Raw genomic sequence first — 23,465 nt, forward strand, 5'->3', positions numbered from 1 at the left:
GCCAAAGTCAGAGTGAAGGAAGAGACCAAAAGTCCCTGCTGCTGCGGGGTCCGTGACCTTTTGGCGCCAACCACCCCCAGCTAGCCGCTCCTTAGGTAGGATTTCCTTGTTCCAGTGTCTCCCCCTCAAATGGGGACCACTTGGAACATGCCTGTCACAGCGCTGCTGTCCTCTCAGTCAGGAGCTCAGCGTGTAAGCTCCGCATAAAATGGCCGCCGCCATCACGGAGCGCCTGTCCCCCATGATCCCCACCTAACTGTGGAGCCGGTTTCAGGCTACTCCGGAGCCCAGGCAGCCTCTTAATAGAGGCTATGAGCGCAGCACAGGGAGACCAGACAGTGTCTACCCTGTGCACAGATAGCTGACAGGACGCGCTTCTGTCAGCTCCTGCTGCGCTAGCAGTGTGAGGATTCACTATGAAAATCCTCCCACTGTGCCTACCTAGCTAGGGTAATAGTTAATAAAATAATAAAAATCCCCTAACTACTCTATTTCTTCGGCTGCTCCGCAGCCCTTTAGAATAGCACCCACTCCAGTGGGCACCTAACACGAACTGAAGAGTCCAGGGATGCAGTAGGGGAGGAGCCTACCCTCTAAAGCTTTAGGATAGGTGCCTGGCTCCTTCGGACCCTCCTACATCCCCAGTGTTGAGCTGTGTCACCAGGACCATTGAAAGAGAAACCAAATTGTATCCTAGATTACAATAAGTACATGGGCGGAGTGGATCTTTCAGATCAGGTACTGAAGCCGTACAGTGCCCTGCGGAAAACAAATATCTGGTACAAGAAGCTGGCCGTGTATATCATCCAGATGGCACTGTATAACGCTTACGTGCTATTCCGTTCTACCGGCCAGAGGGGGACATTTATGCACTTTCAAGAGGAAGTCATAAAGGGCCTAATATTTGGGAACCAGCAGGCAGAGGGCCCCAGTACTTCTAGTACTGGCCCCCGTATTGTACCAGGGCAGCATTTTCCCAACGAAATCCCCTCCACTGCAAGAAAGGGCAGGACACAAAAAAGGTGCAAAGTTTGCTATAAAAAGGGAATAAGAAAGGAAACTATTTTCCACTGTGAAACTTGCCCCGACAAACCCGGCCTATGTATAAAGGAGTGTTTCAAAATATACCACACATCTATGGATTATTAGGTTCATCATTTCACCATGCTTTGGGGGTCTTGCTAATGCCACATAGCACCCACCATTCATTCCACCAGAATCTGAGCTGCAAAATCCAAAAATCACTCCTTCCCTTCTGAGTCCTGCCATGCACCCAACTGGTATTTTTTGGTCACATGTGAGGCATTGCCGTACTCTGGAGAAATGGGGGCACAGATTTTGGGGTGCTTTGTCTCCTTCATTCCTTGTGAAAATGAAAAATTTTGAGCCAGAACTGCATTTTTGTGTAAAAAAATGTAATTTTTCATTTTCACTGCCCAGTTGTATCAAAATTGGTGAAACCCCTGGGGGTTTGAAATGTACACTATACCCCTAGATGAATTCCCTGAGGGGTGTAGTTTGCAAAATGGGGTCACTTGTGGGGGGGTTCCACTGTATTGGTAATGCAACATAGCACCCACCATTCATTCCACCAAAATCTGTGCTCCAAAATCCAAAAATCACTCCTTCCCTTCTGAGTCCTGCCATGCACCCAACTGGTATTTTTTGGTCACATGTGAGGCATTGCCGTACTCTGGAGAAATGGGGGCACAGATTTTGGGGTGCTTTGTCTCCTTCATTCCTTGTGAAAATGAAAAATTTTGAGCCAGAAGTACATTTTTGTGTAAAAAAAAATGTAATTTTTCATTTTCACAGCCCAGTTGTACCAAAATTGGTGAAACCCCTGGGGGTTTGAAATGTACACTATACCCCTAGATGAATTCCCTGAGGAGTGTAGTTTGCAAAATGGGGTCACTTGTGGGGGGGTTCCACTGTATTGGTAATGCAACATAGCACCCACCATTCATTCCACCAAAATCTGTGCTCCAAAATCCAAAAATCACTCCTTCCCTTCTGAGTCCTGCCATGCACCCAACTGGTATTTTTTGGTCACATGTGAGGCATTGCCGTACTCGGGAGAAATGGGGGCACAGATTTTGGGGTGCTTTGTCTCCTTCATTCCTTGTGAAAATGAAAAATTTTGAGCCAGAAGTACATTTTTGTGTAAAAAAATGTAATTTTTCATTTTCACAGCCCAGTTGTACCAAAATTGGTGAAACCCCTGGGGGTTTGAAATGTACACTATACCCCTAGATGAATTCCCTGAGGGGTGTACTTTGCAAAATGGGGTGACTTGTGGGGGGGTTCCACTGTATTGGTGCTTTGGGAGTCTTGCTAATGCAACATGGCACCCACCATTCATTCCACCAAAATCTGTGCTGCCAAATCCAAAAATCACTCCTTCCCTTCTGAGTCCTGCCATGCGCCCAACTGGTATTTTTTGGTCACATGTGAGGCATTGCCGTACTCGGGAGAAATTGGGGCACAGATTTTGGGGTGCTTTGTCTCCTTCATTCCTTGTGAAAATGAAAAATTTTGAGCCAGAACTGCATTTTTGTGTAAAAAAATGTAATTTTTCATTTTCACTGCCCAGTTGTATCAAAATTGGTGAAACCCCTGGGGGTTTGAAATGTACACTATACCCCTAGATGAATTCCCTGAGGGGTGTAGTTTGCAAAATGGGGTCACTTGTGGGGGGGTTCCACTGTATTGGTAATGCAACATAGCACCCACCATTCATTCCACCAAAATCTGTGCTCCAAAATCCAAAAATCACTCCTTCCCTTCTGAGTCCTGCCATGCACCCAACTGGTATTTTTTGGTCACATGTGAGGCATTGCCGTACTCTGGAGAAATGGGGGCACAGATTTTGGGGTGCTTTGTCTCCTTCATTCCTTGTGAAAATGAAAAATTTTGAGCCAGAAGTACATTTTTGTGTAAAAAAAAATGTAATTTTTCATTTTCACAGCCCAGTTGTACCAAAATTGGTGAAACCCCTGGGGGTTTGAAATGTACACTATACCCCTAGATGAATTCCCTGAGGAGTGTAGTTTGCAAAATGGGGTCACTTGTGGGGGGGTTCCACTGTATTGGTGCTTTGGGAGTCTTGCTAATGCAACATGGCACCCACCATTCATTCCACCAAAATCTGTGCTGCCAAATCCAAAAATCACTCCTTCCCTTCTGAGTCCTGCCATGCGCCCAACTGGTATTTTTTGGTCACATGTGAGGCATTGACGTACTCGGGAGAAATTGGGGCACAGATTTTGGGGTGCTTTGTCTCCTTCATTCCTTGTGAAAATGAAAAATTTTGAGCCAGAACTGCATTTTTGTGTAAAAAAATGTAATTTTTCATTTTCACTGCCCAGTTGTATCAAAATTGGTGAAACCCCTGGGGGTTTGAAATGTACACTATACCCCTAGATGAATTCCCTGAGGGGTGTACTTTGCAAAATGGGGTGACTTGTGGGGGGGTTCCACTGTATTGGTGCTTTGGGAGTCTTGCTAATGCAACATGGCACCCACCATTCATTCCACCAAAATCTGTGCTGCCAAATCCAAAAATCACTCCTTCCCTTCTGAGTCCTGCCATGCGCCCAACTGGTATTTTTTGGTCACATGTGAGGCATTGCCGTACTCGGGAGAAATTGGGGCACAGATTTTGGGGTGCTTTGTCTCCTTCATTCCTTGTGAAAATGAAAAATTTTGAGCCAGAACTGCATTTTTGTGTAAAAAAATGTAATTTTTCATTTTCACTGCCCAGTTGTATCAAAATTGGTGAAACCCCTGGGGGTTTGAAATGTACACTATACCCCTAGATGAATTCCCTGAGGGGTGTACTTTGCAAAATGGGGTGACTTGTGGGGGGGTTCCACTGTATTGGTGCTTTGGGAGTCTTGCTAATGCAACATGGCACCCACCATTCATTCCACCAAAATCTGTGCTGCCAAATCCAAAAATCACTCCTTCCCTTCTGAGTCCTGCCATGCGCCCAACTGGTATTTTTTGGTCACATGTGAGGCATTGCCGTACTCGGGAGAAATTGGGGCACAGATTTTGGGGTGCTTTGTCTCCTTCATTCCTTGTGAAAATGAAAAATTTTGAGCCAGAACTGCATTTTTGTGTAAAAAAATGTAATTTTTCATTTTCACTGCCCAGTTGTATCAAAATTGGTGAAACCCCTGGGGGTTTGAAATGTACACTATACCCCTAGATGAATTCCCTGAGGGGTGTACTTTGCAAAATGGGGTGACTTGTGGGGGGGTTCCACTGTATTGGTGCAACATAGCACCCACCATTTATTCCACCAAAATCTGTGCTGCAAAATCCAAAAATCACTCCTTCCCTTCTGAGTCCTGCCATGCGCCCAACTGGTATTTTTTGGTCACATGTGAGGCATTGCCGTACTCGGGAGAAATTGGGGCACAGATTTTGGGGTGCTTTGTCTCCTTCATTCCTTGTGAAAATGAAAAATTTTGAGCCAGAACTGCATGTTTGTGTAAAAAAATGTAATTTTCCATTTTCACATCCCAGTTGTACCAAAATTGGTGAAACCCCTGGGGGTTTGAAATGTACACTATACCCCTAGATGAATTCCCTGAGGGGTGTACTTTGCAAAATGGGGTGACTTGTGGGGGGGTTCCACTGTATTGGTGCAACATAGCACCCACCATTTATTCCACCAAAATCTGTGCTGCAAAATCCAAAAATCACTCCTTCCCTTCTGAGTCCTGCCATGCGCCCAACTGGTATTTTTTGGTCACATGTGAGGCATTGCCGTACTCGGGAGAAATTGGGGCACAGATTTTGGGGTGCTTTGTCTCCTTCATTCCTTGTGAAAATGAAAAATTTTGAGCCAGAACTGCATGTTTGTGTAAAAAAATGTAATTTTCCATTTTCACATCCCAGTTGTACCAAAATTGGTGAAACCCCTGGGGGTTTGAAATGTACACTATACCCCTAGATGAATTCCCTGAGGGGTGTAGATTGCAAAATGGGGTGACTTGTGGGGGAGGTTCCTAACTTTTAGCACTTATGGTGCCTAGAAACCTACATGGTGCCTAAAAAAAAATCTCATAAAAAGGAGGCTCCAAAATCAAGTAGGTGCTCCTTCCATTATGAAGCCTGTGGTTTGGTCAACGTGCACACTAGGGCCACATATAGGATATTTTTGAAAACAAAAGAATTGGGGGAATCAATTTTTAGTCACATTTCTCTAGTAAAATCTACTGTATTTGTTAGAAAAATGTATTAAAATTGAAACTCTGCAAAAAAAAAAAGAAATTTTGAAATTTCACCTACACTTTGTTTTAATTCCTGTGAAACACCTAAAGGGTTAAACTTCCAAAATGCTGTTTTGAATACTGTGAGGGGTGCAGTTTTTGAAATGGCATCATTTATGGGGGTGTCTCACATACAAGTCCCTCAAAGTCACATCAGAACTGAACTGGTCCCTAAAAAAATCAGTGTTTGAAATTTTCTTGAAAATTTGAGAATTTGCTAGTCATATCTGAAGCCTCCTAGTGTCCAAAAAAATGAAAAGGAGGTTGAAATAATGATTGCAACATAAAGTAGACATATGGTCTTTGTTAGTTATTAACTATTTTGAGTGGTATGATTATTTGTCTCACAAGCAGAAAATGTGACATTTTGCATATTGCTAAATTTTCCATTTTTTCACGATATTTTGGTATTTTTCACAAAAAAACACAGACTGTATCGACCAAAATTTACCACTAACTTGAAGTACAATGTGTCACGAGAAAACAATCTCAAAATCACTGGGATAAGTAAAAGCAAAAAAAAGTTATCCCCACTTAAGTGAGACATGTCAGATTTGAAAAAAAGGGCTCTGTCATGAAGGCACAAACTGGCTCTGTCATGAAGGGGTTAAGTCAAAACCATGATTTCACTACCTGCAAGCCACACACAGCACTCAAACACATTGGAAGCTTATCTTTCTATACTTCTCTACATTTAAATGTTTGTTTAATTTAAGGTAAGAATCTTTTTAAGACTTTACACAGTAGCACACTCAATCTACACAAGTCGACATGTGTCAACGTGTTCACTCTAATACAAACATAAGTTTTGTATTTATGATACAATAACATAAACCACATCTAACACCTACAAAGGATGTTTCAGCAATGTTTTAAGCCCATGCCCACTATTTTGCACACAATCTTCAATTGAGTTAATAGAAAACAATAATTGAATAACAATTAGAATAATTAATTGTCAGAATGTGTAGTTGAAAGGCAAGATTTGCAGGTCCATATATGTGAAGGGTATGCCAGCGTGCACGGACGTACGCTCACTCTCACGAGCGGTGACATAAGCTGAGTTTTCTATTGAAAACAATAGGGACCCGTCCGTGCAAGCTGGCGTACGCTCAGATAGCCGCAAGAAGTCGGTGGGAAGACGGACGAGAGACGTCCGTAAACGGTTGCGTACGCTCTGTTGTACGCCAGTTGTCGGGTGTAAGGGCTGGTCCGTCCGTGTACGTTGGCGTACGCTCAATTGTACGCCACTCCCCTTCGACGTTGTTTCTGGCCGTACGTATGCGGCTGATTTGTGGGTGGACTTAACCCCAACGGCCGCGTACGGATAGCGTACGTTAATAGTGAACGTACGCACGTTTGGCCGCTCCGATCAGAATAACCTCCTAAATTATTAGGAGAGTACTCAGATTTTCTCCCACATCTCAAAAACACCCTAGTAGTTAGGGTTAGGGTTAGCTGTTGCCAATTTTTAAACACTTGGACCTGATGGAGTTTATGATACTATATTTATGTAAAATCCTAATCCAGCATCCTGCACTGCCACCAAACTCAGAATTCATTACATCTGGCCCAATGTGTTAGCATTAAAGATGTTAAGTAACCATCTGATGAGGTTCCCCTTCATATGGTAAATGGACAAGCATTTGTGGCCAAACATACACGGAGTGAGAGCCTTATTCATACTCCATGAAAACTGTAGTGTGTCATTACTGAGTCTCAGAATGGTGGCACCTGTTATTTGTACAAATAGAATGTGTAGCCGCGCCTCTCCCTTCTAATATAATAATGTATATTAATTCTTTCTTAGTGTAAAAAAGTTCCCAAAACATAAAATGTATCAAAGAAACACACTCAATGTGTACTAAAATTACTTTATTACAGTTGATTTTTAAACATTTCCTTTGCTATGATACAAAGGATAATTACAAACAAAATATTACATAGGATTTATTTTCTCTCCTTTTCTGACAACTTGGTAACAGCTTTAAATGCACAATCTATACAATTAATACAGGTTATATAATATATTGTGAAACCAGAGGAATACCAGAATACTGACATTACACTGTACAAGATACCTCACTGTACAAGACCCCAACAGGCAGTGGCGTGGGAACACTACACTGCAGATAAAATGCACACCCGCAGTAACTTATACCAGCAGAATAGGATGGAAATGTGTTTGGGAATTGTGCTGATGTGTTACAGGAACTTCTTCGTTGACATTCACAAATCCTCTAATGCGAAGAACAAAAAAGCGTTTGGGGAAACCAAATGCGCACAAACCCAGTCTATTTATATTGGTAAAATGACAGTTGTATAAAATGATCTAAAAGCAGTGTTAAAATATGTGCAAGACTAAATAAGGGACAAGTGGTTACTTATTACATACTGTCCGCTGTAAGGAAAGATCGTGACCTTCAAATGCCGAAGGCTGAGCAATGTCAAAATCCTGGCTTATACCATTTTTGACAGATAGAAAAATAAAATTGTATTTACTCCCTAAAGGGAATCTTGTGTGGCATGATTTTGTGTTACAATCGTGGCCTTGAGAAAGTTTTTGCTATGCAGAGAGGCAATAAGGCACGGAGTTGGGGTTTATGATTATCAAGTGACAAAGTGAATCACGCAGAGTGACAGTGCTGGATGTACTAGTATAAAGTCTGAGACTTTACTATATGTTAATAAACACAGTTCATTTCAGTTCCCATTGAAATAATCACTTTCAACGTCTTATATTAGTGTATGAAATAGTTCATCTTAGAAAGGACTGTACACCCCAATATATTACACAGTATCTACTATTCATGATGTTATTAGCACGCTTCAAGAGGACATCACAAATCCTCAATTTCAACATAACAAAAAGAAAGCAAGTTGCTCAGAGGATGTGCAAAGCGGGCACCACTGCAGGAACTCTGTATGGTGCGCATTGGCAACGCACTACAAGTGGATATGTTGCCTATATAGAGTAGTGTTCCCTCTAAGCTTCTTTTGCAGGGTGCCGCACCCTGCCCGTCTTTAAAACCTCAAAATGTACCCTGCCCTTTCGCTGGGTATTACGGTGTATGCCATTATGTGTAATTATGGTTTGTGGTATATTGTGTAAGAGACATTACAGTGTGTGCCATAATGTGTAACTGTTATTACGGCAGAATATGTAATGGACATAGCAGAGTATGACAATGTTTAATGGGCGTAATCCTAGTGCAGTGTGCAAATGTTTTATAGATTTTTTTTTTGTTTGTAATGTAAATTTTTAATATAAAGACATACCCTGCCCGGTGGTCAGCACCCTGCCCTAAAAAAATCCTAGAGTGAACACTAGAGTACAGGCAGCAAATTTGTAGGATGGAACAATAATCACAAGAACGTAGGCTATCAACTTGCTTTGTGACTCCATAAAGTCAATGGTTCCTGGTGCACCGATACAGCCTTGTTCAGCAAACATAATAGTTGATCCTACTTGTGTGTTACTGGTACAAAGTACAAAACTGTCTCGGTAAAGCGTTTTCAAGCATTTTCAATATATACAACAAAGGTTTCCCTGACAACAGCTTCCATAAACACTTGGAAGTGCAGACTCACAAGCTGTTGGAAATGCTTGGAGTTCCAGCTACTGCAAGGAAAACTTGGACCACTAAAATCTACACGACTAAATATCCACACCCGAAGCTACTAAACGTCTCAGAATTTGGCCTTTGGCTTACATAAATGCACAAAAAGAAAAGATTATTTAGTTTAGTATTTTGGGGAAATCGTGTTTGTACAATTACCTGTAAGACGTCACCTTGCCCTGGTATCTGCGGGTGTGCATTCATATTATCCCTAATTAATGGCATTTTAGACCAAATTTATTGTCACTAAAATAGGGAGGAAGTTATGTTTGTTTTTTATTTCCAGATGTTAAAAACAGTGGGAGTGTACAGAGTAAAGTGAATAAAGATTCAAACTTAAAAATATATATTCTTGTAACTTCTACAAATAAATGTGCAAATAAAAATTCAGAAACATGCGACAAGAATATATCATTAACATGACAGTGGCTGAATGTTTTTGTTACTCAATTTGGCACTGCCAGAGGTAACAGGTAAGCATTGCAAAGGAAATTTAAGCTTAGGAATTGGACCAAAACATGACCCTGATCAAATGCTGCTGTCTCTGCAACGACTCTTCCATTACATGCGACACACAGAGAAAGGGCTCCGGTCTGTAGTGTAATCTACCAACCAATGCATAAAGTGACAGAATCATCAATAATGTACCCAATTCTTGGCTCCCTCAATCCCATAACATGTCACAGCAAAAAGAATGCGTTGAAAACCTCAAAATCAATTTATTAGTTCACTTCTGTACAAGTGATACTATACCCAATCAAATTGGCACTGGTCTCTTGGATGACAACAGCTTTCTGATAAACACTGATGATCATGTACCTTTAACATTTTGTATGGCTAGAATGAATTGCAATGCGTACCTGATGCATCTGCCAGCAATGTTGTGAACTCTATGATTCAAAAATAAAAGTAACAAAAAAAAATAATAATAAAAGATCTTTGAAGGGAGGCTCAATTCAGTAGAGACACCATGTTAGAATCTGCGTTAATAGTACTGTTAGATAAGATCGTATTTGATTCCTTTCTGCCAACCTTTTGTTTTCCTACACAATACAAGCAAGCTATTTTAAAAATGTACAATATACACAAACCAACCCCATCCCCACCTCAGCTTTTAATAATGAACTCTTCACAAGCTTGGTGACACAGACTGGACAGCCCCAGTCCTTTAATAAATGTTTTCTTTAAATGGCTGGCTGAAATGGGCGCAGGGCTCTCTCATAAATAGAATTCTTTTCATGTTTAGCAACTTAAGTGTTAATAAAACGGCTCTAGCATTTACAATTTTTAAGTCAATATATCTTTGTGTAATATGCACTAATTTTTTTTTTCTTTTTAAATGTTGATTATTTACACCAGTGTCTTTGCTGCCTTCTCACCTTCCTCGCGTTCAACAGGAAGAACAATCCCTGCTGGGGAACTGGTGATAGACAAGAAAAATAAAAAAAAATAATAATAGCGTGGTACTAAAAACAATACAAATGTGACTCTCAGAACCTTTCCTGTCTCACAATACCTAACTTTTGCATTATTCTCTTAATCACCAATATATAGATTATATTGCTGTCCTCAGTACCGAGGAGCTACCTGCTTCTACTGCAAATTTAGAGGCATTGATTGGTACCTTATGGCAGCTACTGTATGTATTGACCTTTTGAGACAAAACAAAAACTAAACAAACCTTAAAAACCCCAAGTAACAAATTAAAAAGGAAGTGTGACACGGTCCTAGATAGATACTTTGACATCTGATTGCATACAATGGTCTAAAAAACAAAAACAAATGGCAGTCTATACATGTTTACAAGTGAATGGCATCCAGGGAATAGGAATGTTTGATATTTTATACGCACAGCAATAGGTATGCAATTTCTAAATATATTGGTGGGGAATGGAACAGTGCGAGAACCAAAGTGCGGGACGTTGTATAAAAATATGTGAGACCTTGTTCTATCATTTACAAAACAAGGTTGGTTTTTCAGTGTAAATAATTGCGACAAAAAAAAAAAAAAAAAAAAACACTGACAACTCGCATTAAATCTTACTTTTCCTGGTTCTTGCACTCTATTAGATGCCAATATTCTTTAAATCAGGGATTGTCAAACTCGTCCCTCAGGACCCCACACAGTTCACAATTTCCAGGCCACCCAGCTGATGCACAGGTGCATTCATTACTCATTGACACATTTTAAAAGATCCACAGGTGGAGCTAATTATTTCATTCGTGATTCTGTGACCTGCAAAACATGCACTGTGTGGGCAGAGTTTGAGAACCTGTTCTTTAAGCAAAAAAAACACAAAATAAAATCTGTATGTCTTATCCTGGAGTATAGGTGAAGTGTCACATTTCTTCACAAATCATCGTACAATTTTAAAGTGCAGGAACATCAAGCAAGTCATGCAACAGCTGCATACAATTTAACCACCTCCGCCACCCTAAAACTTTCTATAAGCACATTCTTAAAATCACAGGCTGGATCCAAATTGGCACATCTACCAAAAGGTAGAGACATCTTTTGGTGGGACACATTTTGGCTGTTGGCACATGAGTTGGGCTACCCTCCGGAGGAGAAATTCTGAACATTAAAAAGGTAATGATTTGACAAAAGTATACTAAAAAGTCCAGATCTTAAAACATATCAGTTCTGCTATAAAAAGCCACAAACATTTCAAAAAGAAGTCATGTGACCAACATACAACAGCATGCTTGATAGAAAGTGGAACCTGCAGTAACCAAAGTCTTCTCTTTGGGAAAAAGTAAAACACAATCACTAATCATACAGCACTGTTCAAATAGTAGCTCCATTCACAACGACAACAGGGAGTATCAGTATTATAAGAATCTTCTTATACATTACATCACTGTTATGAAATATATTAGTCTCTTTTAATGCAACGAAAAAGCCAAAAAAGAAAAAAAAAGTTTGGCTCTCCATTGGAACGCATTACTGTCTAATGGTTCTGTTACCTCCACTGACTGTATTTGTATGGACATCTCCAGAAAGAGGTCAGTGGAAAATAAAAGAGAATATCAAGTACTAAAAATATACAACAAAGGTTTATACTACAAAATAGGCTTCCACAAAAGTAAAAAAAAAAAAAAATTAATTCCTTAGTGTAATTTAGCAATATTGCCTTTTTTTATGCACTAATACTGTTTGGCAGCATCTGAGAACAGCATTTAGGGCACTCCCTTTCCCTCTAGATCTACAGCGACTTCAAGAAAAGCTTTCTACATAAAAGTGGAGCTTTAAAACCAAAATTTACAAGAGGAGTTTAAGTAAAACAGAACTGGAGAAATAGAATGCTTCAGAGTAGGTGTCCAATTTGGGCAAAACTTTCTTTCTCTGATCTGATCCAAAAAGCAGCATATGGAAAAGCAACCTGATCACTTAAACAACTAAGGGAGGCCAGAAAAAAAGTTGACACGTCAGGTCTAAAAATTAGAAATGGCATGTGTGTATAGTATGAATTGAGGATGACCGGCAGTCAGAATACTGAGACCGGCATCTTGAAGGGGGGAATTCTGACAGGGATCAGGTAAGTATACTTAATCTCCCCCTGCCCCCCTCCACTCATTCAATAGCCTAAGACCCCCCACCCCAGCCTTAACATAACCCTCCTGGCTAATGCCTGTACCTAACCCAAGCACCCTGCTGCCTAAAGCCTAATCTCATCATCCCGGTAGCCTAACCGGAACCTTCCCCTCTCCACAGGCTAACACTAACTTTTGTGGTCTCCCCGCAGCCTAAAAGTTGCCATACATCTACAGATCGATTGTGAGATTGGGCTGGTTGGAAAAAAAAAACGTGGTAATGGATAAGCGCAAATGACAGTTGACCATTTGCTTTAAAAAGCAACTCAGACATTACCAGGTTTTTGTCCCAACCAGCCCAATCTGACAACCGATTTGTAGATGTATGACCAGCTTCGTCCCTCCAGCTACTTGCTGTTCAGCATCACAGTAGTCTGTATACCGGCGACAGGATCGTAACTGACAGCCGGGATTCTAAACGCATCCCATATGAAAGTCTAACCCCTCCCCATGTGTGCCAAGGCGCATGTTGCTCTCAGGAGAAGACAATTATATAAATATATTTATTTCCATCCCTTATCCCCGGATTTAGATGAAATGTCAGTAAATGGACAGATTAAGGAAAGGCCTACCATGAACTTTACCAGATTAATTTAATCCCAGCTGTGACTACACTACATTGTTTTAAATGTACAATAAATCTAGATAAATAGCTAAATAACATATGTACACTTTTTAATGAAGCCTTCAGCAAGGATAGAAAACCTGTTATAATAGATACTCAACATCTGCTGCTGTACAAGCGAATTAGTCAAAACTGGACAATCACAGGTAAATTTAGTGTTTTATTCCTCTTTCTTCAGTAGCCTTAATCTCCGTTGATAACTAGAGGTTTAAGCCGCAAGGTGCAGTGAAGGTACAAACCAGATAGTTATTGCTGGTAGCACTAATAAAATGAAAATATATCCTAGGTTAGCTGGCCTGAGATGTAAGTGCACCCTCTCTCGCTTCCCAACAGTAGCCTGCAGATAATCGTTCTAGTACAAAGGGTCACACACTGGATTATCTGGCTGGAGAGTCCCAAGTTCACCTCTATAGTCTACTTCAGTAAGTAAATATTTACTAAAAAGGAAAGAGGGTAAAGGCTATAGTACAAAGATTTACCATTGTACTGTAGCTTAAATTAAAAAAAAAAAACCTTTTCTAATACAGGCATTTCTGCCACAGTAAAAACTGCTAATGTGACCAAAGAAACAGATGCAATATTATTTATCTCAGCTGGCAACTATAAATCCACCACATTGATCATACACACACACCTGAAGGGAACCAGTCTGATCTTAAAGGGAGAAAAAATGCTGAGAAAACAAAACAAATTAAGTTGACCAGCAAACAGAATACATAATAAAAGATACGGATGGTAAACCTTGCTTGGGCAATAATAAATGGACCTTGATTTGTTTGTGGGTTAATCGGTGTCCAATACATATAAAACATACTTACAAAAAAAATAAAAGTTACTTTACTGGGTCAATTCAAATGTTTCCTTCTCGTCTATCGCCTAGGGGTGTAAAACAGAGCAATTTAATTGTTGCTTTGTTCAGGCGCCCATGATCCACTGGAGACACTTTTAGTCTCTCAGTCAGCTTAGGTGGCAAGAAGAAATTTGAGAAAAGTTTGGGTGGTGTAACCAGTACTGTAGCTAAACAGCCAAGTGTAGCAGCTCAACCCAACTAAAGTGCTGGTTCCAGCACCCAAACTATGGACTTTCCACTTCCATGGAAGTGTGAAAAGTGATCGGCACCACATCAGGGGCTGAACTGCACTAGGGGGCACCATTAAAACCATGAAATCGCCCCTTAAGATCCTTATTCTCTCCATAGATACTATTACATAAAGAAAATAATGTGCAGAAATATATATTTTTTCTATAATATTTACTTTCTTCTTTTAATATGCCAAAATGTACCCAATTATTTATACATACACTAATATATGTGTGTGTGTGTGTGTGTGTGTGTGTATCCCTGTTTAACTAGCACGTGATATATATTTCCTTTTCCATTATAGAACAAATAAAAATGTGGGATTTCAATTTTACCTCAAACGATACGTTCGGAACCATAAGATAACTAATATTTTCTTATTGACATATAGCGCACACATATTCTGCAGCGCTTTACAGAGAATATTTGAACATTAATGCTGCCTTTATACGAATTAACATTTGTTCTAACAGAACAGTAGGGGAGGAATTATACATGGTCCAGCACATGCCAGACTGACACATACTGTATAACTGGTAAATTATATTTCTACCCTCCTAGGCCAGCAAAAATACCCTGTATACTCTTTAAAACTCTTCGCACTTTCTGTACAGTCCATCTACACCTGCTTGGCAGGTCCTGTTGCCACTAGTAATAGCACCCAAATAGATAAAATTGTACAAGAGTAAATTACTTGATTATCCACTTTAAAAAACACACAATTGGCTCACATACAACTGAGCAAGAGGCATGCCATGCAGTCACTTACTAATGGAAACAATGAGGATTTTGGTAGGTGACATGGAGAAAAGCAGAGCTCCTCCTGCCAAAAAGACTTTTTGTGCATGTAACAGGAAGGGAGAGATCCCCAGCGCACCAATAACAACAGGAAGGGAGAGATCTCCAGTGCACCAATACCAGTGCACTGTAAATTAACAAGTCATCCACTGATGGAATGATCACTAATAATTAGTGCAGTGACAAGTGAAGTGGTTTATTTTAGACACCTGGCAAGTGATACTTCTGGGACCTGTATAGCAATATAATAAAAATAGTAAGCTCGCTCGAAGCAAATGCTTTGGAAGCTAGTAGATGCAGTTTCACTTGCCCTCAACAGATTGCAGTGTAAGCCGATCGAAGCAAACACTTCGAAAGCTAGTAGATGTAGCTTCATTTGCTGCAAATAGATGGCAGTGTTTCGGAGCCGCACCGACACTAGCCATATATATAGATATAGAGAGAGATAGATCAGGCATGTTCAAACTATGGCCCTCCAGCTGTTGTCAAACTACACATCCCAGCATGCTTTGTAATAGTTTTAGCATTCCCTAATAGCAAAACTGTGGCAAGGTATGATGGGACTTCTAGTTTCAAAACAGCTGGAGGGCCATAGTTTGGACATGGCTGATATAGATGATAAAAATCTGAGGCTGATGAGGTGGGCATCCTCAGTTAAACACATTGCTCCTGAGGCATTTTATATATTGAACTCAATTACTTTATTTTATTTCATTTTACATTTTTATTTTAGGCATTTTAAAGTATTTGTACTTTGTGTGCCGAGTGTTTTACAGATGTAAATTGTCAATTTTGTTTACGCAACTGTACACTGTAAAATAACTTCTTTACATGGAATGATATAAACTGTTATTTTCTAACTCTAATACTGGGCGATTCTGTATTCCACATATCAATAAAGTACTGTTGTTTTGAGCAGAAATCAATCCTGACATTATATGGCTTTACAGCATCAAAGTAAGTAATGGTCAGCTTTCTAATATAAACCAGTCAATGACTCACTGCTCCAAAAATGGTGTACAGGGTACTAAATGTCCAACTATGCTGGTCACTGCACCAATTAAGAGGCCGCGTGCATCCATGGACAACACTAACCTGAAAATGAATGGTAGCGTTGGTGCAATGGAGATATTCTGCTTCCCGTTACAGTGACCTACTAAGACAACCTGGCAGTATTGGGGATCTGTTAACTGTAACAGGAGTGGAGCTGAGCACCAAATAGAACTATGGTAAACAGAGGAGGAAATTAACAGCGATTAAAAGATCTGTGGCAAAATGGAGGACACACAGACAAAAACAAGATTATTGAAGAAAAAATGAAAATGGATATAAAGACAAAATGTTTACTGCTACATTGGTTACAATCTCCTGCGTTTTCTGTGATGTTCAGACGTACTGAAAGTATGACCCCAAAAAGCACAGCAAAGTCACAAATGCCTAGTAAGATGCCAGACAACATGGCCGACACAAACACCTCATACTAAGCAAGGAGAGGGAGCTCAGGCAGGCATCCAGTTGCTGTGCTCCAATCAAATACAATAAAATAAACAGCTGCTATTAACCAAACATCTGTAAATAATGTGGCTTTTGTATAGGAAACCGCACCTTATGATCTAAGAGAAACATCTAGAATCAAAAGTATGTGGTAAACAGATGATCTGGTCTAAGTTTCCAGTGCAGAAAGCCTCTGCCTGAGAACAGGATATGCAAGTAACCAGTGTGGAATAATCATCAATATCAGTGATTTACAGAACCCTCCAGAGATATTCCTGTAATAAGCAACAAACTCTAAACATATAACGTAACGAAAAAAAATGTTTGGCCTAATTAAAGCTAAAATTATTTGACACGTTAACAAGTCTGTATAGAATGTTTAACGAACCTACACAATGAAAGGTATGACCCTTGTAATCTGTCCAGATGGGCTAATTACTCACACATCAACAAAGATCTGAATGACCACTGAAGAGGGAGAAATGACAATGACCTATAGGAGTGTAGTGATTAATAATGAGAGCCAGGGAATGTATGAAGTGCTCAAAGTGCGGATATAGTTTTTAAGGTGAATCTGTGTAAGTGTCTAGCTTCTGTTAGGTACTTCGGATACTCCAAGCTATTCAAAAACTAAATGTTTACTTTTATTACAAGCCACATGCTTTACTTTCCTTCTCCCCAATATAAACCCAGCAGCCAATGCAATCATATTGTAGATAACGCACATACATGGAACCCTGTACAAAAATGATTAAAATTCAGCATGTGTAGGAAGCCTTAATTGTGCAGCTGCTCAGTACCATTGAGAAAGCTGCTGTGAGGACATCTGTAGGCAGTTTGTGTTGAATGATCAAAAGGAATGGCCTTTAAGTTCTTCTTGCAGTTATGTATAAGACATGTGTGAACCATTGGATATCTGTGAAGTAACACTTGTGCTCCTGCTCATTCCCTGCTCTGTCCGTCCCCCAGAAGCTGTCCGCCTCAGAGCCTGGGGGCTGTTGCGGACCCCCATCGTGCTGCCACGAGAGACACCTTGCACAGACCCTGAGGGATGACCCCATGGTTGGGGCCCGCCTTGCATTGGGTGACCCCAAGCTTGTGGTGGGCCTCCCATGGGGTGACCCCAATGAGGTCCAGGGCCTCCAGTGGGATTGTGGGACCAGCCAGAAGCTCCCGGGTAGCTGTGGCTGAACGCCTCGGGGGAGAGATTGGAAAGAATCATATTGCTAAAACCTAGCCTCATGCTTTCAGAGTCAAATGCTTCAATTTCACGAGCTTGACGTTCCAGAAGACTTCGTATTCGCTCTGTTCGTTCGTTCTGAAGAGCGAGCATTTCCTCTTCAATCTAAGGAAGGAGACAAGAAATGGTCACATATTACAGGAGAAAGGCCATTTTCTTTGTATAGTAAGGATCAGTTTTTCTTCACCATGAAACTTCAATGGTTTCTCTATCTGGTGTGGGAAAAATAAAACAGAAACACAGGGCAAGCAGACAAAATTATTATTATAGTGGATGTGCCATTCGGATTTCACACTGTAGACTACATGAAGCTATAGAGACCTTAACCAGTAATGGCTGCACTTGTCTTTTAATGAAAAAACACAGACAAAACATGAAGAAAACAATTCTGAAAGTGGTTTTCCTTCCAATGTTTAAGACAAAATTAAAAAAGCTTTATTTCCTGACTGTAAGTTAGCATATTCTTGTACAGTCACCAAGGTTATCCACACCAATATAGCCCCACTTGTGAAAGTACAATAGCTTGGGCCAGAGGGTGCCCACACTGTGCATTTTGGGCTTGCTCCCGTGCACATCACATTGCATAGCATAATAAAAGTATGAGCAGCACTTTTTGGACTAGATCGCATCTAGTTCAAAACACACGCGCTGCTTTAGCATATTGCATGTGTTTTGAACTAGATGCGATGCAATTTAGTCCAAAAAGCACGGAGCACATGGCACTGTGTATGGGTACCTTCAGTTTAGTGAGGGCATCAACCGGATTACTGGCCATAAAGAGACATGCATCTCAGACAAGGGAGATGGCTGCGGGGGCCCTATTCATTGCGGTCTTCCCCGACAGCATTGAACAGGGGATCTCCGCAGAAGGAGCCTGACTTCACAAGCAGTCGGGCTCGTTCTGCCAAGAAGGGCTGGGAAGTGACGATCTCCCAGCTGCAGCTCACCGCCTGCGATTTCTCGGTTGAGCAGACCAAGAACAGTACGGCTGTTGGGCCAGCTCGACAGCCGTGACCCAAGATTGAATACCTTACTCAGCCTAGAAAAGCACCCAAGTGTGAACCGACGATAGCACTAAAATGAAGCATACAAATAGGGCTAGCCCCACTGCAGAGATATGCACAATAGCCATGTTTAGTCTGTGCATGCAAGGAGAGTGCAATTTCAGCCAATGTGCATTCATCTCTGTATTTGCCATAAGCATTTTCAATGCTCATGACAATTAACCACATATACCTATATTTCAGATAACAATTCAAAATCAGCATAACATCAAATACCTTCTGTTCAAGAAGAGCCCTCCGCAGGGAAACCCTTTGTTCCAGTTCACGTAATTCCCGCTCGTGCTGGGCCTCCGCTTGCATCTTAATTTTGCTCTGGTAAGCGTTCAGTAGCTCCAGTTCTTGCTGCAACTGCATCTTCAAAACCTGGCACTCTGCTTCCTGTGCCTCATCCAAGCGCAGCTGCAACACAAGAGACATTTCATTTTCACACATGTTCTGCCATCAAGTGAATCAAGCTAGAAGGAACGGCCTCCACTTACTGCTTGTGTAGACAACATCTCATTAATGCTATGGTCATACTGCTCCGCTAATATTGCCAGTTTGCGGGTCTGCTCCTCTTTCAGCCGTTTGAGAACAGCCTTATGATCATTCTTTGGTGTGGTTTCCAAAAGGTGGTTTCTCAAAGCTTTATACTGCCGCGTCTGAATCTTGCAAGTGTCTTGGAACTGCTTCTTTATCTGCAGCTCTTTAGACTAAACATAAAATTAAAAGGGAACATCAGTTGCACACTCACACCTGTACGTGAGCTGCCATTGCCAGTGTATACACATCGTCGCAACAGCATCTGAACTCACCCTCTAGTGCCTTATCTCGTTTCAGATTTTTGTACGCAGCCCTATGTCACCGCAAACAAAAACCTCTGAAACCAGAAGTACAAAAAGTGTGGCATATAGCCATGCTTACTTGCACCCTTTACTAAGTCACAGCTAATCGAATTAAAACATATCATAGGACTTCTAAAGAAATGCAACATGTCATGTTCATTGACCGTATCCATGACCGATATAACAATTTGGCAGTAATTATTGACTTTTAGAGGCTGCATAAACACACATGGATGACTAATTATCCATGCAGCCTCATGTGTTATTGTTTATGCACAAATGATCTTGCGCATTAACACTTACCAATCGTCTGCACAATATGTCTGGGAGCAAAGTCATTTGAATATGTTTGGCCACTTGTGATGTCATATTCAATGTCTTCTATGGCCGACCTATCATGCGAACGACGGTACACACAGGCAGATGCACCGACATGCCAATACATCGTCTCATAATATCTGCATAGGACAGGATGTATTGGCATTGGCCGTGCTGCAGTGGCGATCTGTTATGTATGTGAACGACGTCATTCACAGACATATCATCTGCACACATGGACAGATACACTATATTATAAGGTTGTTTGCAATTTTTGATAATACCTGCGCACTGAATGGTGAGTTTGATGAGCTTCAGTAGCACTGTGGGATCTGACTGGAATCCCAAAAATTCAATATGGTATATACCTTATACCAAAGTATATACCTTATAAGGTTGTTTGTTGGCTGTACGAACATCATATTGCATAGTGTGGACACAGCCTTAAACACACATGCAAGATACATCAACAAAAGAAAAACAAGAATATGCAAAAAGTAATAGCAAAATGTGAACCAGTGAGATAAAAGTTTAAGGTGCCCATACACTAGTAAGATTTATCTTCAGATCTGGCTGGTTGGTACAAAAACATGGTTATGGATGAGTGACAGTTTGTCAGTTTTCCACCATTTCCAAGCAAATGGTCAACTGTCATTTGCTCTCATCCATTACCATGTTTTTGTTCCAACCAGCCAGATCTGAAGATAAATCTGCGTGTGTATGGCCACCTTGAGAGGTGGCATTTATACATGTTGGTTTAATACCGCTGTATTTCAGCATGACAGGAAACACAAAAACCAATTAGTGCAAAAAACTAAAACAAACAATAGTAACACTCTGCTATTGTCTAAAAGGAAAGACAAGTCAGTAGAATCAATAGTTCCATTTCCAATGAAGGGAATTACACTTCCTAGCAGCAAATGTTACAATAGTTTGCTGTGAAGTCTCGGAGAATACTTAACCCTTTGAGTGCCAAGTGACTTTGTCAAAATAGCTATGAAAATTGCCAAGCAAACCTTTTTATTCATCATAATGACCTGTAATGTTTACCTTATATATAGGAAATTAAATTATTTTGACACGACATTTGTTTTATTTGAATTTATATAATAAATGTGAGGGACACTGGCATTTTTAGAGGATATTTTGAACCTCTCTCAGATGTTGGCACTCAAAGGGTTAAATGTTCTTTGGCACTTCAGATAGGAACAGACACAGGGTTCGCAAATACTCGCTATAGCGAGTATTTTACCCACTTTGGAGCACCAGGGACTCATTTTTTATGAATAGCTGGGTCCCCTGGGACCCAGCCATTTCGGCGTGCACGCCGTGTTAATATGTGTGACAAGGGCGGAGGGATCGGTTTCCCCCTCAGTGGTGATGCGACCGTGACACAGCGTGACTTACGGACGCTTCACACATCTGCTGGGTCCCTATTACCGCAGGTCATAGGCATCAGTGCACGGAACCCACGTAAGCTGGCTCCTGCACTGTGCCTTAACAACAGACGGCTGGAGCCAACACCAGAAGCAGCTGCTCAGCAGGGGAACAGCACTGCGGCTAGTGTGAGGACAGAGCACGAGGAACTGAAACCAGCATTGGGGGCCAGAACCAGGGAGGATGTGACAGTGAGGACGGAGCAGACCCGGGCAGGAAGTGCGTGGTCCATTTAGCAGGCTGCTTGGCTGTGTCATGTAAGGGGATTTATTGCTAGCAGGACTCTGGCTGCAGACTTCCCTCCTCCTCTCCTACTTCGCGGTGCTGCTCTCGTGTGTCACTGTCACCTCCTCCAGGCTCTGAGTGGTGGCTGTTAATGGCCCACTTGTCCCCTCCTCCCCTCACTGCACAGCTGGCAGAGAGGCTGCAGCTCACCAATTAACTCTTAACAGGCAGAGCTGCCTGTAGGAGAGAAGCCTATAGACTCTGCTGGGATTTCACTAACCCTATCCCTCCTGTTCCTGCTGCCATTACTTTTACTATCGTGATTGGTGCAACACAGGTGTCCCTATTCCTTTTTAGTATATGTGTATCTTGCTTTATGTGAGTAGGCAAATTGCCAATTGATTCCTCCCCCCCCCCCCCCCCCCCCCAACCCACAATAGCCACAGTTTTGGGGTGCCCAAATCTATGTTTGCTTACAAAAAAAAAATAGGCTCAGGCTGGCCCTTGGCTCAGGGTATATGCCATATGGAAGAGAGGAGGAGGCTTCTGTATGTGCCATGCTGGGGAAGGGAAGAGGAGGCTTTATTCCGTTGGGACCCAGAAAAGGTCAAGTAGGACCCCGATTTTTGTAAGTGAGGGGGTCCCAGGGACCCATCATTTTTGGGGGTTTTCGCGATCACTGAGACACACAGCAAGCTATGTCTGTTCATAAACATAACAGTGTTACATAAATAATACACAATTGTAATGGATTGTTTGTATAACAAGCATAATTCTGCAAAAAACAAACAAGCATAATTCTGCAAAAAACAAACAAACTATTTTTACCATTTGTAGTGCAGGATTCAATCTAAATAACCAACATGCCAGGGCCAATACCTTTAGACTCTTGGGTTGCTGCCGGACCTCCATGACATGCTTGCGCCTTAATTCCCGCTCTCGCCTCTTATTGTATTCCAGCTGGTTTGTGAGTTCTGTTTGGTGTTGTAACTTTATGAGCTCACAACGCATCCTCTGTATGGTATTGAGGTGGCGAAACTCTAATTCTTGCATGGACTCATGCTGCCGAAGCAACATAGCATGTTCCAGGTCCTTCTGTGTTTGCCTCTTATTCAGCTCCTAGAAAATACAGCAAAGACCCTGATTTAAGTCAATGAATTAATGAGAAGTTTAACATAAAAGTTACAGAAATCGAAAAAAATCTGATTCCAGAAGAAAACTGTCCATTAATAATTTAGAGGTGTTCCTATTTATTTTAATTCCAAAAAAGTAAAATAGATTTTAAAAAGAAACGCATTAAAGTAAAAACACAGTGTTCAGCTTTACAAAAGAATTGTTAACTTAAAATTAAGAATTTCCTACAACTTCCAACACAAAAAAGCAACATCCACAGTCCTAAGGTGATTTGATATACAGTATACTTTAAAATAGGGGCATCCAATTTTTTTTTGTTAGCGTACCATAATAAGAAAATTACTTTGAATGGATGGACACAATTTTTTTTTCAGATTTCCGCCTAACCCTTTGGAAAAAGTTAGTTAGCTATTTGGCCACTTTTCACCCGATTCAGACAGATCAGGCTGAGAAATCAGATGAAAAATGGCCAAATTGCATGTGTTTGACACCCAATCCAATGCGTGGTCCTGTGAGCATCAGGTTAGAGTTCGGATGTGCTGCATGTCATACCTCCATATCTGACATGCAGCACATCCGAACTCCCAGCAGCGGGAAACGTGAACGCATATGATATATTGTATGCAAAAGCTCCCTGGCGGTTCAAGGGGGATTGCCTGAGACATCTCCTCCTTTACTATAGAGGAGAATTTTCATTTCAGGAACAGAGGTCAATGACAGAACAGCAGT

General features: G+C 41.1%; 1 protein-coding gene across 2 annotated transcripts in view; it reads right to left on the bottom strand.

The window, feature by feature from the left end:
- Positions 1-7,142: 7,142 nt before the first annotated feature.
- TAOK1 (TAO kinase 1) overlaps positions 7,143-23,465 on the bottom strand; it is an 83,704-nt gene continuing 67,381 nt past the window's right edge. For both annotated transcript variants that reach the window (XM_083172327.1, XM_083172326.1), the window contains exons 18-21: positions 22,482-22,721; positions 19,278-19,490; positions 19,015-19,197; positions 7,143-17,839 (exon numbers count right to left, since the gene is read on the bottom strand). In XM_083172327.1, the coding sequence (XP_083028453.1) occupies positions 17,378-17,839; positions 19,015-19,197; positions 19,278-19,490; positions 22,482-22,721 (1,098 nt within the window). In that variant the 3' untranslated portion in view covers positions 7,143-17,377. The remainder of the gene's footprint in view (positions 17,840-19,014; positions 19,198-19,277; positions 19,491-22,481; positions 22,722-23,465) is intronic.

This window comes from Crinia signifera, chromosome 2, assembly GCF_055691185.1.
Source record: "Crinia signifera chromosome 2, ASM5569118v1, whole genome shotgun sequence".
Taxonomy (NCBI): Eukaryota; Metazoa; Chordata; class Amphibia; order Anura; family Myobatrachidae; genus Crinia; species Crinia signifera.